Source organism: Anguilla rostrata, chromosome 9, assembly GCF_018555375.3.
Source record: "Anguilla rostrata isolate EN2019 chromosome 9, ASM1855537v3, whole genome shotgun sequence".
Lineage (NCBI taxonomy): Eukaryota > Metazoa > Chordata > Actinopteri > Anguilliformes > Anguillidae > Anguilla > Anguilla rostrata.
In genome coordinates, this window is record NC_057941.1 from 32,248,521 (window position 1) to 32,263,311 (window position 14,791).

General features: G+C 43.5%; 1 protein-coding gene across 1 annotated transcript in view; it reads left to right on the plus strand.

Moving 5' to 3' along the window:
* Positions 1-14,791, plus strand: part of LOC135263583 (protein phosphatase 3 catalytic subunit alpha-like) — a 45,156-nt gene that overhangs the window by 23,891 nt on the left and 6,474 nt on the right. Inside the window, exons 3-8 of the mRNA XM_064351802.1 lie at positions 1,152-1,276; positions 1,748-1,859; positions 7,125-7,270; positions 8,015-8,154; positions 12,074-12,151; positions 12,488-12,582. Of these exons, the coding sequence (XP_064207872.1) occupies positions 1,152-1,276; positions 1,748-1,859; positions 7,125-7,270; positions 8,015-8,154; positions 12,074-12,151; positions 12,488-12,582 (696 nt within the window). The remainder of the gene's footprint in view (positions 1-1,151; positions 1,277-1,747; positions 1,860-7,124; positions 7,271-8,014; positions 8,155-12,073; positions 12,152-12,487; positions 12,583-14,791) is intronic.

The window sequence follows — 14,791 nt, forward strand, 5'->3', positions numbered from 1 at the left end:
AGCAGCATCTGAACAGACTGCTGGTGACGTGGACGCTCCCGTACACTGCTGCACGTGCCCGCAGAGTTTGGTGAGATGGATGGAGAGAGGTACAGTGATCGTTAGAGCAATTAAGCCGGCCAGTCCCCTCTGAAACTCTGTTGCTAGGAGACAGGTGGCCCTGGAACGCGATGGGAGGGGAGGTGTCAGTGTGGGAGTGTCTGGAAAAGGGGAACATGCTGTTCTGGAAAAGCTTCAGCAGGATCCAGCGCGCGGGGAATTGTGTATCAGAGCAAAGAGAGCAGAATGTGTCTACCATAGTCTGAGTACTAAATCCCATAAAGCCCCCTCCCCCCCTTACTCACACACCTGTGACCGCATTCCCTCACTATACCTGTACCCACATCCTCACGCACACCCATTCACATCCCCACTCCCATTACCTCTCCTGTGAGCACACTCGCACACACACACTCTTGCCCCAAACACCAAAAAACACACACCGCTGTCCTCTTTCTTTCCCACACCCACACAGCCCCCCCCCCCCCACACCTTCATTAGGCTCCTGTAGAGACGTAAGGCCGGCCGCCCAGGGAAGATGCATCAGACAGATCTCCATGCCAACAATGGAGCAAAAGAGAAAAACATAAACTCCTTTAATTATTTATTTTAATAAAAAAATCATGTTGCTATGACAACAGGACCTGCGACTGCTCTCTCCTTCTCTCCTCTCTCTCTCTCTCTCTCTCTCTCTCTGGGAGGGAATCATTAGGCAGAGATGCAGAAGAGATATTCAGCTGACTAACACAGTGCACACAAACATACTCACACGCAAACACGCGCACACACACACACACACACACACACACACACACACAGGAAAATACCTGCACACACACAAAATTACTCACAGGCACACAAAATAGTAGTTTAAAATAGTTTTTTAAAGGCTGAAAAGAAATGTTTGAAAAGATTTGCATACATAAACATCATTGTGTAACATTCATAACCAGACAACAAAAAACTGAAGATGATTTCATTTGACTGAAATTATCTCTGGAAGGAAAATGCTGCCCCTGAACTAAGTGATGCTGCATCTTTGTGGAGTTCAGTTGATTCCAAACATTAATAAAAATGCTTTTCTCTCTCTCTTTTTCGGTTACATTTTCCAGTATGTGGAGACATCCACGGGCAGTTTTTTGACCTGATGAAGTTGTTTGAAGTGGGGGGGTCCCCTGCCACAACACGGTACCTCTTCCTGGGAGACTACGTGGACCGGGGGTACTTCAGTATCGAGGTGTGTGTGTAAGCCTGTGTGTAAGCGTGTGTGCGTGTAAGCGTGTGTGTAAGCGTGCTTGTGTAGGCATGTGTGTAAGCGTGCGTGTGTAAGCGTGTGTGTAAGCGTGCGTGTGTAAGCGTGTGTGTAACCGTGTGTGTAAGTGTGTGCGTGTAAGCCTGTGTTTATAAATCTGGGGGAGTCCCTGTACAGTATCAGAGAGAGATAGCGTGTGTACAGTATGTGTATGTGTGTGAGGGTAGGGGTGTAGGAGTGTATGTCTTTGTGTATACCTGTGTGAGCCTGTGTGTGTGTGTGTATGCAGGTATGCATGTCTGTGCAAGTGGGTTAAGGGCAATGTGTGCCTGTAAGTGTTTGTTTGTGTTTTTGCATATATGAGAAAATATAGTTTTTGTGTGTGAGTGAAAGAGTGCTTGCATACAGCAGATTTTGACTTGGTTTTAACACCTTGTTGTTTTCCTTACTTTGCAGTGTGTTTTGTACTTGTGGTCGCTGAAACTCCTGTATCCAAGGTCTCTATTTCTGCTTCGGGGAAACCATGAGTGCAGACATCTGACAGAGTATTTCACTTTCAAACAAGAATGTAAGTGCCGTACCCCCACCGCCAGGGCAACTGCTCCGTGTGTCACTGTTTTTCCAGGCTGTTCTGACAGCTTCCCCACACTGATCCCACAGGGTTCCCACAGCATTCACACAACTTCCCCACACTGATCCCACAGGGTTCCCACAGCATTCACACAGCTTCCCCACACTGATCCCACAGGGTTCCCACAGCATTCACACAACTTCCCCACACTGATCCCACAGGGTTCCCACAGCATTCACACAGCTTCCCCACACTGATCCCACAGGGTTCCCACAGCATTCACACAACTTCCCCACACTGATCCCACTGTGTTCCCACAGCATTCCCACAGTGTTCTTGCAGCAGTCTCGCAGTGTTCCAACAGCATTTCTATAACATTGTCACAGCGCCCTCACATAATTTCTACAATGTTCTCCCAACATTCCCACAACGTTTCAAATGGGGTTTTCACAGAGCTCTCTGCACTGGACAGACAGGTCCCTCTGACTTACTCCCATCCACTGGGGCTGCGCTGTGTTTCTGGTTGAGCACTCCTCCTTTTCTCTTTCCTCTCTTTCTCTCTCTCTCTCTCTCTCTCTCTCTCTACCTCTCTCTCACCCACTTCTCTCCTCATCCCTCCTTTCCTTTCTTTTAATCTTTACTCTTGTACTCCTCACACTCAGTCGCTGGACATGTTGGTCCTTTATTTTCCCTCTCTCTCTTTCTATCTCGCTCCCTGTTTGCCCCTCTTGCATCTTTCCCTCTCTCTCCTATATTTTCCACTGGTTTTGAGGCCACACGGTAGTTACTCACACACACGCACACGCACACACACACACACAAGGTGATTAACTGGAAATTGATTACTGTATTAAAGACTGGTTATGAGCTCAGCATTTCAGCAGTAGGAAAGGGAGAGAGACGCAGAGAGAGAAAGAGAGAAAGGGAGAGAGAGAGAGAGGAGGTTGCTGATTATAGCAGTGTTATTCCACTGAAGTAACTTTATGCCTCTAAGCAGAAAGCCTTCCCCTATACTTCTGGCTGCAAAATATACAGTATCGCCTAATAATCTTATCAGCAGGGAACTGGGCTGTCGACTTCATGTTTCTTTGAGTTTCTGGAATCTGTCATTCATGCGCCCTGCAGGCATTTGACAGTCTATTAATGTTGGAGTGTGAGTTTTCATTGTATTTTTTGCTGCGACCACGGTACAAAATGTTTAAATCCGGATTTGGCATAAACATAATGAAATTACATGTTTATGTGCTGAAATTAAATCCATTTCAAAACTTTATTGTCGATTGCCGTCAAAAACATGACAATAGGGGTCAGGCTGTGCACAGACTTTTGGGGGGAAGGGGGGGGGGGTATATGCTCAAAATAGATGTAAGAATTTACCTGTGGTTTAAAAAAATAGCTGCAGCCAAAAGGGCACATTTGCTGTCTCTGGGCAGGGGGCTTCAGCATTTGTCAGTGTCAGTCTGTGCACATGACATGCTTGGGGTGATATTATGCCAAAAAAGTCATAAGATTTCGTAGAAGAGTTTCCAACATTGCAATCTGCACTTTGTGTAAACGTGATTGAAGTATTTGGTTAAACTGCAGCATAGAAGTCACTTAAATGACCCCTGACCAGTAGTCTCTATTAAAGCCTTTCACTGTAGGTCTAATTTTGCCTCTGCGTGTGGTGGTGCTGTGAATAAAATAAGAGTAATGAGTTTCTCCATTATGCGTGTTATGAAGCAACATCCCATCTGTAATACGTACACCCTCTTAGTGTACAGAGGGAATATCTTAGGTACCCACAGCAAGTGTGAATAGTCTAACTGACACAGCAGGTTGTTTTAAACATTTAACTTTTTTTTCTTACTTGTTGTGGGTCAGGTAATAAGGTTTGATTTGTATAATTCCAAATTGGGTTATTTGTTTTCCACTCTACATTCATAGAGTGCCATTATGACTGTCCCGTTTAGGATATTCAGGTCCCAGCTATTTCCGTGGGATCAACCTTAGTCTCTCATATCTTTATTGTAAAACAGTTTATGTAGTGTTAATGTATGTATCATTTTCATGGTCTCACTGTCAAATATAACTGAATTAGTTTCAAAGCTAGACATATTTGAGCAGGATTGGACTGATTTAATTCATCATCAATCATTATTTGCAGGTCTTTCCAGTGTTTTTGTCATTCAGTGGTGCAGCAAAATAGCATGTGCCTCAGCATGTGAGATAATAGAGGATCAAATCTCTGCTTGGCCTGATTTCAGAGCCAGTAGAAGGAAAGGATATTGTCTGAATTTCCAAAAATCCATCCACTGAAACCCGCACCTGCAGCACCTAACATGATTTGATTTTTTTACAAGCTGTGAGTCTTGTATAAACACTGGCACAATGTTGGGTCTGCAGTGTGCTCTGTGACTCTCATATTCAGCCTTCAAGTGACAAAGAATCAGTGCTAGTAGATAACATCACCATGTCAAACTTTCATTTGCAACTTTAATGTGTTACAATACACAATGTCTGAAAGACTTCCACATTTAACCTTCGTATGACTCAAAACCACAGGGAAGACAATCAGATTCTCAAAGTGACAAATTCTGCAAGGTCACAGCATTGTCACTACCATGTAAAAACTTACATTTTCCACCTTCGTGTAATCTCATATCAAAATTAAGATAGCCATCCATATATCTGTGCAAGAGTAATGCAACCAAATATGCCTATGGGACTAATTCATCTGATAAATGGAAGGCAAGAATGCTTAATTAGTTTTATTGTGTATCAGACAAATTTATGTAGTTTCCAAATATAAACACATCATAATTCCTCATACCTGACCAATGTATTGATGTGTTCATGGTTCTGTTACAAAAGAGAAAAAGACACTGTGTAAAAAGTATTTTTTATTTTTAAAATGGGATGTCCTCTGCTCCATGTTGTGCAGCTTGTGTCTCTGTAGCACAGAGCTGATTTTTTTCTGGCTGGTTCCACTGACGCGGAGTCAAAAATAGCATCTAAGGAAAGATAATAGAAACCCACTGATTAAAAAGTAGTCCCAAGGCTTGTCAAAATCACACTGGATTTGGCGGTGCTGCTTTCAGCAGTACTCCTGAATTAAGGGACAAGCTAAATTTGGAGTGAGGAGGCGTGCAGAAAAAAAAAATAATAATGTCATTTCATAAGTTTGCGAACTAACTGAATCAGGCACCCTCCGATTTGAACGTAGTCATAGTTACGGCTGGTGCAGAAACAGAGGAAGAAAGACGGAGTACGGGCTCGAACGTGTGGGACTTGACTCATGCAGTTCTCAGTTTGCCGGCAGTGTGATTTTATGGCTTTAAAGGTCTGCCATTTTTTAACTCTTTTAAATCAGAAGTTTGCAAGTTGGGTTTCTGGCCGGGTGTGTGAGAGGATGTCATACAAAAGCAGCCCGTTGGACAACGACCATTTTATTTCCCATTTGACCCCGGAGCCAAATATAGAACAAAACGAAGGAAAAGGAGCGGGAAACGAGGCTGATTGAGAGTAATGGTCCCATTCGCTGCTTTCAGGGCTGGGCAGGACACCGCGGGCTTTGCCTTAATGATTGGCACGATGCGGGCGACTGTAATGCCTGGGCTGATTACCTGATGAATCAACATCAGCTGCGCGTGTCTGTAGTTGAATCCGGTGCTCTCCGTGGTCCTGAAGGCCTTGTAGGGATCGGGTGACAGAGAGAAGCTCGTAGGCAGTCCTGGCTGCTCCTTCCCCACATAACCTGCATTGCGCACGTACTTTTGGAGTGTGACCATAATGGGTATGGTCACTCTCTTAGATATTTGTAGCCCCACGTCTTTTCTCCCCTCTTCCCCCATTGGTGGAAAGGTCTTTGCCAGTCAGTCGGGAAAGCAATTTCATTGCTGGTTTTTCACAGTTATCCAAAGACTCAACTTTACAGACTGCACCTCAATGTTTTTATCCAATTAAAAAATAGCCCCTTTCTTTCTTTATCTTCCTTAGGTCTTGAAGCCTACACTTTGATGGTGGCACTAGTTCTTGTAGTGTTTTCTTACCATGTTGAAATTAGCTGAAGGTGCCTACCAAATGACTGAATTGTAAATAGTGAATTGAATGGCAAAAAATAGAAATCCTCCAGAGCTACCACAGTTCTGACCTCTTGGTAATGTAATAGCTGCTCCTATCACAGCATTTCCAAGGCTCGCATTGTCTGAAAGCCAGTGACCCACATAATAAGCAAACCCATTTGTGGTGACTCACACCTTATTAATATGTTTGCCTGGCACACTGTGTGTTTGGACGTGGAATTCAGTGTGTTAAAATGATGGCCTTTGAATTTGCCTGTGTGCACAGTTTAGTTTGATGAAAGTGAGTGGTTGTGGGAGGGGTCTACTTATACCCACCGATTGGTACCCCCTTGATCCAGAGGATACTAAGCCAGTGTGGCCTTTTGGAAACGAAATGATCACAGTGACAGACAGGCTTGATTAAAAAAAAGAGCCATAGCCAACTACAGTCACAGATGTTGAATTGTAAGGGTGAGGACTGTGTGTGTGTGTGTGTGTGTGTGTGTATGTGTGCGTGTGTGTGTGTGTGTGTGTGTGTGTGTGCAGGTGCGTGCGTGTGCATATGTGTATGTGTGTGTGTGTGCATGTGTGTGTGCGTGTGTGTGTATATGTGCATGTGCGTGTGTGTGTATGTGTGAGTGTGTGTGTGTGTGCAGGTGCGTGCGTGTGCATATGTGTGTGTGTGTGTGTGTGTATGTGTGTGTGCGTGTGTGTGTGCATGTGTGTGGGCGTGCATGTGTGTTTGTGTGTGTGTGTGTGTGTGTGTGCGCTTACTGCATGTGTGCGTTTGTGGGGTCTGCCTCTCCTTCAAACATGGAATCATATTCCAGTGTCAGGATAGGCCTTCCAGTTGAGTGATGATGAAAGCTCCTTGTGCGTGCATGCTCCATATATCATGTGGGCTTGCTGGGGGAATTCTGTATGACTGTATGTGTATACAGGGGGAAGTTTATCACACTGTGCGGTTTTATTGAGTGCATTATATATTACTCTGTGGGTATATTGATTGAAGAATATGGTGACTGAAAGGAGTGAAATCAGTGCTAGGTACAGGATATGCCCCGCCAACCTGTTACTGTGTACGCCACCCAAATTGTGTTAGCGGGATTATGGGACATATGGACATTTTAGTTGTGTGAGTGTTTTTTAAATTTTTTTATTTCACTTTCAGAATTAATTTCTCCTTTGATGTCAATCTTTTGTTGCTGCGCCCACTCAGGTAAAATCAAGTATTCAGAGCAGGTGTATGACGCCTGTATGGACGCGTTTGATTGTCTTCCCCTGGCCGCCCTCATGAATCAGCAGTTCCTGTGCGTTCACGGTGGCCTCTCACCAGAAATACACAACCTAGACGACATTAAAAAGGTAGGAGCCGCAGTATGCTTGCAGCATGCGAAGATAATGTTTATGAGCCACGTCTGACCTGTGTGTGTGTGTATGTGTGTGTGCTTGTGTGCATGTGGCTGTGTGTGTGCAGGAAAACTTCTGTTCTTTTGCATCTATTGTGTGTCTGTATTTTCAGGTAGTGTTAATGGCTGCATGCTTCTGTCTGGTGCGCCTTATGTATTTAAATCGGTAAAACAATTCATACATATTGACGTATCTGTATTTAGGTCAGGACTGCCCAAACCCTGTTTCTGGAGATCTACCATCCTGTAGGTTTTCACTCTAACAACCCTAACAAAGTACACCTCATTCAACAGTTACAGATCTCTTTGAGCTGCTAATTAGTAGAGTCACGTGTGCCAAACTAGAGTTGAAATGAAAACCTACAGGACAGTAGATCTCCCGGAACAGGGCTGGGCAGTCCTGATTTAGGTAATTGATTTTGCAGAGAAGTTATGAGAAATCAGCATAAAAAGAAAGCTAGAAGCTGAGTCATGACAACATTTTTAATATTTAAAGGAGCAAAAACACCATGAATAACTTCCTTGCAGTATCTCTTTAAAACCACTTGTCAGTTGAAGCCTAGAGGTTGTTTGTATACCTGTAATAAGTACCCAACTGCATCTGGATAAAAGATGTGACTGAATTTCCCTAATGACTCTCGCCAGTGTTGTTCTGTGGACTGTGTTGTTCTGTTATCGTGACGCTTTGCACGGTCCCCAGTTGGACAGGTTCAAGGAACCGCCTGCTTTCGGACCGATGTGTGACCTGCTGTGGTCAGACCCTTTGGAGGACTTTGGAAATGAGAAAACCCAGGAATTCTTCAGCCACAACACAGTCAGGGGCTGCTCCTATTTCTACAGGTGAGGGCAACTTTACTCTGCACCTTTTCCTGCCCACGTCCCTCCAAAACACCTGCTCCTCCCAAAATTTGAGCTTGCTCCTACCCACTTTCCCCCAAAACTGTATACCTATTCCTGTCCTATTCTTTTCCCAATCTGTGTGCCTGTCCTCATTCATCCCCCTCCAAACACTGCTCCTGTTCCAGCCTCACACTCCCATGCTCCTCCCAAACTCTGCTCCTGCTCCTACCCATGCTCCTCCAAAACTCTGCACCTCCTCTCACCCTATACTCCTCCCAAACTCTGCTCCTGCTCCTACCCATGCTCCTCCGAAACTCTGCACCTCCTCTGACCCTATACTGCTCCCAAGCTCTGCTCCTACTCCTACCCATGCTCCTCCCAAACTCTGCACCTGCTCTGACTCTATGCTCCTCCCAAACTCAGCACTTCCATTGACCCCATACTTACCTAAAACTCAGCACCTCCTCCGACCCCACACCCCTCCCAAACTCAGCACCTCCTCCGACCCCACACTGCTCCTGAACTCTGCATGTAGTGGTAGTGAATGAAAGTGAAGTGAGGGCAGATTGACTGTATGTGAGTACAGTACTCCATCTGTCAGGTGAGAAGTGTTCAGGAAGTGGTTTGAGTGAGGAATGGTGTTTTGAGCAGGGTACTGGGTGGATGTTCTGTTGAGTGTGGGGACTCGGCGTGGTGTGTAGAGTGGGAAGATATTGGTGTGGCATGTTGAGTGGGTATGTTGGTGTGGTGTGTTGAGCGGAGACATGTTGGGCTGGGGTGTTGAGTAGAGGACGTTGTTTAGGCCTTGCTGTGAGCAGTGCTGCTCAGGAAGGGTGTTCCAGCATGTTTAATATTCATCGTGATGCCCGGCGAGAGTTACACTCTGCTGTTCCTGTGCGTTTTTGTTTGTTTCAGAGCTGTAGAGCTTTTGAGATCACATCACACGCTACATTACTTCCTGTGTGAGCTGCGCTTTCCAGCGCACTGCTCCACAGGAACTCTCTTCCTGAAACGCTCCGTGAGCCAGATCTGTCAGAGCTGTAGCTTTCTTCCTGTGAAAAGGGAACACACACACACACACACACATGCATACACATACCCTCACATGCATACACACACACACACACATGCATACATACACACACACACACACACGCACACATATGCATGCACACATACACACACACATGCACACATATGCACACACACATACACACACACATGCATACACATACCATCACATGCATACACACACACACACATGCATGCTTACACACAGAAACATACACACACGCTCACACGCATATACACACATGCTCATATACAGTCCTCACATGCACAGAGGTCACACATGCACATGCATGGTTAGTGCTGCACATGTTCATAGGTTTTCTAACCTTTATTTATACAGGATAGGTTGACTGAGCACACAGGCTATTATACAGCAACGCCCTGTTAACACCCCCCCCCCCGTAATTTCTTACAGAGCCACAGAATTGTCATTGCAAAATTGGAAAAACAATACTTACATTTTCTCTCTACATGTACTCTCATATCAATTTAAAATAGTCATACTGTTTGTGTTTCCATGATCTAATTAAAAATGACCCCTGTTTGCTTCAGAATGAGTTCCTAAACCAGGAACCTCTTGTTCTCTGAATTGTCAGTCACATTTAAGGCCGGTAGACTGCAGAGCTTAAGGATACTGCGGCTAACTGCTGTGTGTGTCTGTGTATGCTATTGTGTGCCCAATGTTGAGAGGTGTTTCAAAGGTATAACAGTGACGAATTAAGAAAAAAAAGCTTTCTTCAGTATTTTGAAAACCCATTTCATATGAGCATTGTACACGAAAAAAAAAAAAAATGTTGAAGTTTATATTTTTTGTTGCTTGTATCACCCGGCGTACTTGAATATAAACGAAAGACGAGATGAAGGTGAGGAAGACCATTACACCCTATTAAGTCTCAAAGAACAGTTCCCAGCTGCTGCTTTCAGTATGCAGATAAGTTCCAAGCATGCTAATGCTAACAAGCTAATGCTAATGTAGAAGGTGTCTACGGATGGATATATGGCTGAGAAATGAGCAAAGAGAGATGGACAAAAGTGGGTGAGATTTAGAGAGGGGAGGTGCACAGGAGGAGACGGGGTGAAGAGAGTGATTTTGGAGATATGGATTGACCGAGGTGTGGGAAGGCGGAGGTGGGGAAATAACAGATTTTGCTCTCTGCGCTTGAACCGGGGTGTAAAAAAAATGTGCTCTCCTCTGCAAACTGTGAAATATCATATCGCCCAAGCAGTGGCCAGCATCAGCTCAACGCGGAGAGCTATCCCACAATCCCGAGGGGCTCTGTAATGTGTTGTTTCCATGACAACCGGCTACTCCTGCCTAAATTGGAGCAAGAGTGATGGTGAGAGGAAGAGTTACAGTAGAAGGGACGGAGGGAGGGAGAGATACAGATACTGTATAGAGAGCACAGAAGAAGGAACAAAATGCTTTGCCAGTTTGGATATTTTGTGATGGACGGAAACTAGACCAGTTGAACCAGTTAAATTATCATGGACGTTTTTCCCCTCTGCACACCTTTACTTCGTGAGGGAGGCTGTTGCGAAGTTGATACTGAAAGTGTGAAGGCACAGGAGTAATAGAGTGCTGCACTGTACTGTGTTGTGTGCAAGTGCTGTACTGTGCTGCATTGTGTAACAGCAAGAGTGCTATGTATCGTGTAACAATAAGAGTACTGTGCTGCATTGTGTAACAGCAAGAGTGCTATGTATCATGTAACAATAAGAGTACTGTGCTGTGTTGTGTAACAGCAAGAGTGCTATGTATCGTGTAACAATAAGAGTACTGTGCTGTGTTGTGTAACAGCAAGAGTGCTATGTATTGTGTAACAACAAGAGTGCTGTACTGTGTTGTGTAACAGCAAGAGTGCTATGTATTGTGTAACAATAAGAGTACTGTGCTGTGTTGTGTAACAGCAAGAGTGCTATGTATCGTGTAACAATAAGAGTACTGTGCTGTGTTGTGTAACAGCAAGAGTGCTATGCATCGCATAACAATAAGAGTACTGTGCTGTGCTGTGTTGTGTAACAGCTAGAGTGCTATGTATCGTGTAACGATTAGAGTACTGTGCTGTGTGTTGTGTAACATTTGAAGTTTTGTGTCGTGTTACAATAAGTGCTACATTGTATGACAGTAAAACCACAGTATGGTGTTTTCTAACAGTGAGAGAATTTTATTATATTTTGTAACACTAGTAGTGATGTCTTGGGTGACAGTAAGAAAGCTGTGTCGTGCTAAACCAGCAGAGATGTGTTTTATAACAGTAAGAGCACTGTGTTGTGTAATAGTAAGTGGTGTGTTGTCTTATGTAATGTAAGAGTGTTGTGTAAGGTAAGAATGCTTTGTTGTGTAACAGTACAGGTACTCTATTGTTGAACAGTAGCAGCGCTGTGTCGTGTAGCAGTAAGGCCTCTCTGTTGCATAGGGTTCTAGGTTGTGTGACTCCACCATGTATGTGCTCAGCACATGCTGTGTAATGTAATATGTAGCCTGTGCTTTTCCTCTCTCTCGTTCTTTCATGGTTCCAATGTGTCTTCAAAATAAAGAAAGACAATAACTGACAAAAAAAACAAACAAATTATGATTATTTACAATGATAACTGTTGTGGGAATAACATCATAACTCTCTCACATGCTCTGAGACACTATTGCTCTCCCTGTTCCTCTCAACCTCACATTAAAATGTGCTTTATTGGCATGACCATAAAAATAATAGTAATACACATACTCTGTCTCTCTCTATCCATCTATCCCCTTTTCTCTCTCTCTCTCTCTCTCTCTCTCTCTCTCTCCCTCCCTCCCTCTCTATCTCCCTCTCTCTCTCTGTCTCTCTCTCTCTCTCTCCCTCTGATGCAGCTACCCTGCCGTGTGTGAGTTCCTACAGAATAATAACTTATTATCAGTCATCCGAGCACACGAAGCACAAGATGCCGGGTAGGTTCCCGCCAAACCCCCACTGTCAGTCCTGTTACGCCTCCTGGTGCTGTTCCTCTGTAACATTAATATTTATCAGCATACTCTTACCATCTCGCTGTAACATTAGTATTTAACAGCATCCTTTTCTCCCTGTAACATTAGTATTTATCTGCACACCTTGTGGTGTTGCTGTAATTCCCCTGGGTAAGAGAGATGAGGGGCTTGTGGGTATTTGTGCTGAGCACAGTACTGTAGCTGTCTGTACAAGAAAGGACAGGCAGTCCAGATACCCCATTGTGGTCAATCTTCTTCTCTCAATATTCCTCTTCCTCTCCATCCCACTCTGTCTCTTAGTTACAGGATGTATCGGAAGAGCCAAACCACCGGCTTTCCCTCTTTAATAACCATCTTCTCGGCACCAAACTACCTTGATGTTTACAATAATAAAGGTCAGTCTATACTTGTTTCCGTGTGTGTGTGTGTGTGTGTGTGTGAGTTGATATATGTATGTCTTTTCATTCATCCTGCTGAATTATTATTGTTAATATTTGGCAGCTGCTCCATAGCAGTTTGCAAGATCTATAAACCCATCAGACCCGGAACAGCCAAAACACTGATTATCAAGAAGGAAACATTAACATAATGAAACATAACCTCAAAACAACAATTATTTTAGAATATACTACTCCCCAGTCCTGTTACACCTACATCATAATAATGTGCACATAACGCTGAAAATGTAGGTTATTAGGATGTAGGTTACACCTCGATCATGATAATGTGCACATAAAACTGAATAAAGTTGCCTCGTATATTTGTATTCATATAGTGCACATCAGGCCATAAAAGCAAACTTGTCTTATCACATAAAAATATTGTGAAGCAATAATCTGAAAAAGCCAAATTATACATTGTGTTGTATTATATCACACTGAAAATGTGGTGTGTTGACATACTGAGCGCTTGATATTTGGTAGGACCAAGTCGCTACAATTAAGCAGAATTGTTTGGGTCTGTCTTCTGTAGGTATTTTCCCCCGGGTGGTTTTATTTTACGGAAGCTTAAATTCAAACTGCTCTCCAACTGAGGGCCGCATTCCAAACCAGCACTTCAGGGGTTAATAATGTTCATTCAGTCATCTGGCTCATTCACTCTTTCATCTTCAATTAGTCATCTGTTCTGTACCGGCCTGCTCGTTCACTCTGGGCAGCGCTCTTGTCAGCAGTTTTATAACCTCTTATATCATCCAATATCAATTAACACTGAAAAGATAGCAGGCTGGTGTCCAGTGATTTTTTTATTTTTAAGAGCAAAGTGTAAACCTTTTCAAAGAGAGGATTTTTGTTTTAAAAAAAAATTGCGGTGTTTGGAAATTGCCCAGTGTATGTGTGTCTGTGTGTGCATATTATTGTATGATCGTGTGTGTATACATACACATTTTTTTGGTATGTGTATGATTGTGTGTGTGGGTGTATGTTTGTGCGCATGTGCGCAGATGTGAGTGAGCATTTGAGTGTGTGCGAGATATTTCGTGCACTGGGTGAGATGCACTGTGGGATACATGGAGAGAGCGTAGGAGGTTCTTACAGCTTGGCTTTTGCATCTTCATGGAACAGGGTCAGCTGCTGTAGCATTCAAGGGTGCCCCCTAATGGACAGATTGTTGCATTGTACAAGTGCAAGAAGTCAAAACCTCAGTTAACAATAGCAGTGTGCCTTAGCATAATGCCTTCATTGTTGGATGACTCATTGTGCTCTACAATATAGAGGAGCCCAGAATTTGCCAAACACCTTGTCACAATGTTAATTAGTTTAACGTGCAGCTTAATATCACTGTACAAGGCATCAGTGTGTTAATCTGCAAATTGCTAAAGTCCTTCAGTTCCAGCTCCGGTATTTTTATTAAGTCAATTAACTTTCATTTTGACTGAGCACAAAAGCAGTAACTGACTTTTGCATGAATTTTCACAAATGGAAATGTAGCCATCAGCACACTGATCACATCGAATTGTTTTTGGGCAGTATATTTGATTGATTTGAATAAGTCAAAGGTTGACGACTCATTGTAGTCCCACACACCTATTTCACGAGGACTTACTCTCCCATCACTGCTCTAGATCTCCATACCCCATTACAGTTTAAATCTCACATGGCTATACAAAGCCAGGGTGTTCATTATCATGAGCCGCAATGGCAGAACCAGTTAACTTATGACAACAGGCCTTTTGCACCACCTACCCAAAGTGAATTAGTCAGTCACAATTGTCAGTTATTTGTGTCCTTGGCTGACTTACAGTACTCACCTAGACTTGTTTTTTTTAACACCATTTACATGCCAGGTATTTACACAACAAGATATTTACTGACATACAGCACCTTACTTGAGGGTACAGCAGCGAAATCACAGCTAGGATTTGAATTATTCAAATTATTCAAATCAATCAAATATACTGCCCAAAAACAATTCGATGTGATCAGTGTGCTGATGGCTACATTTCCATTTGTGAAAATTCATGCAAAAGTCAGTTACTGCTTTTGTGCTCAGTCAAAATGAAAGTTAATTGACTTAATAAAAATACCGGAGCTGGAACTGAAGGACTTTAGCAATTTGCAGATTAACACACTGATGCCTTGTACAGTGATATTAAGCTGCACGTTA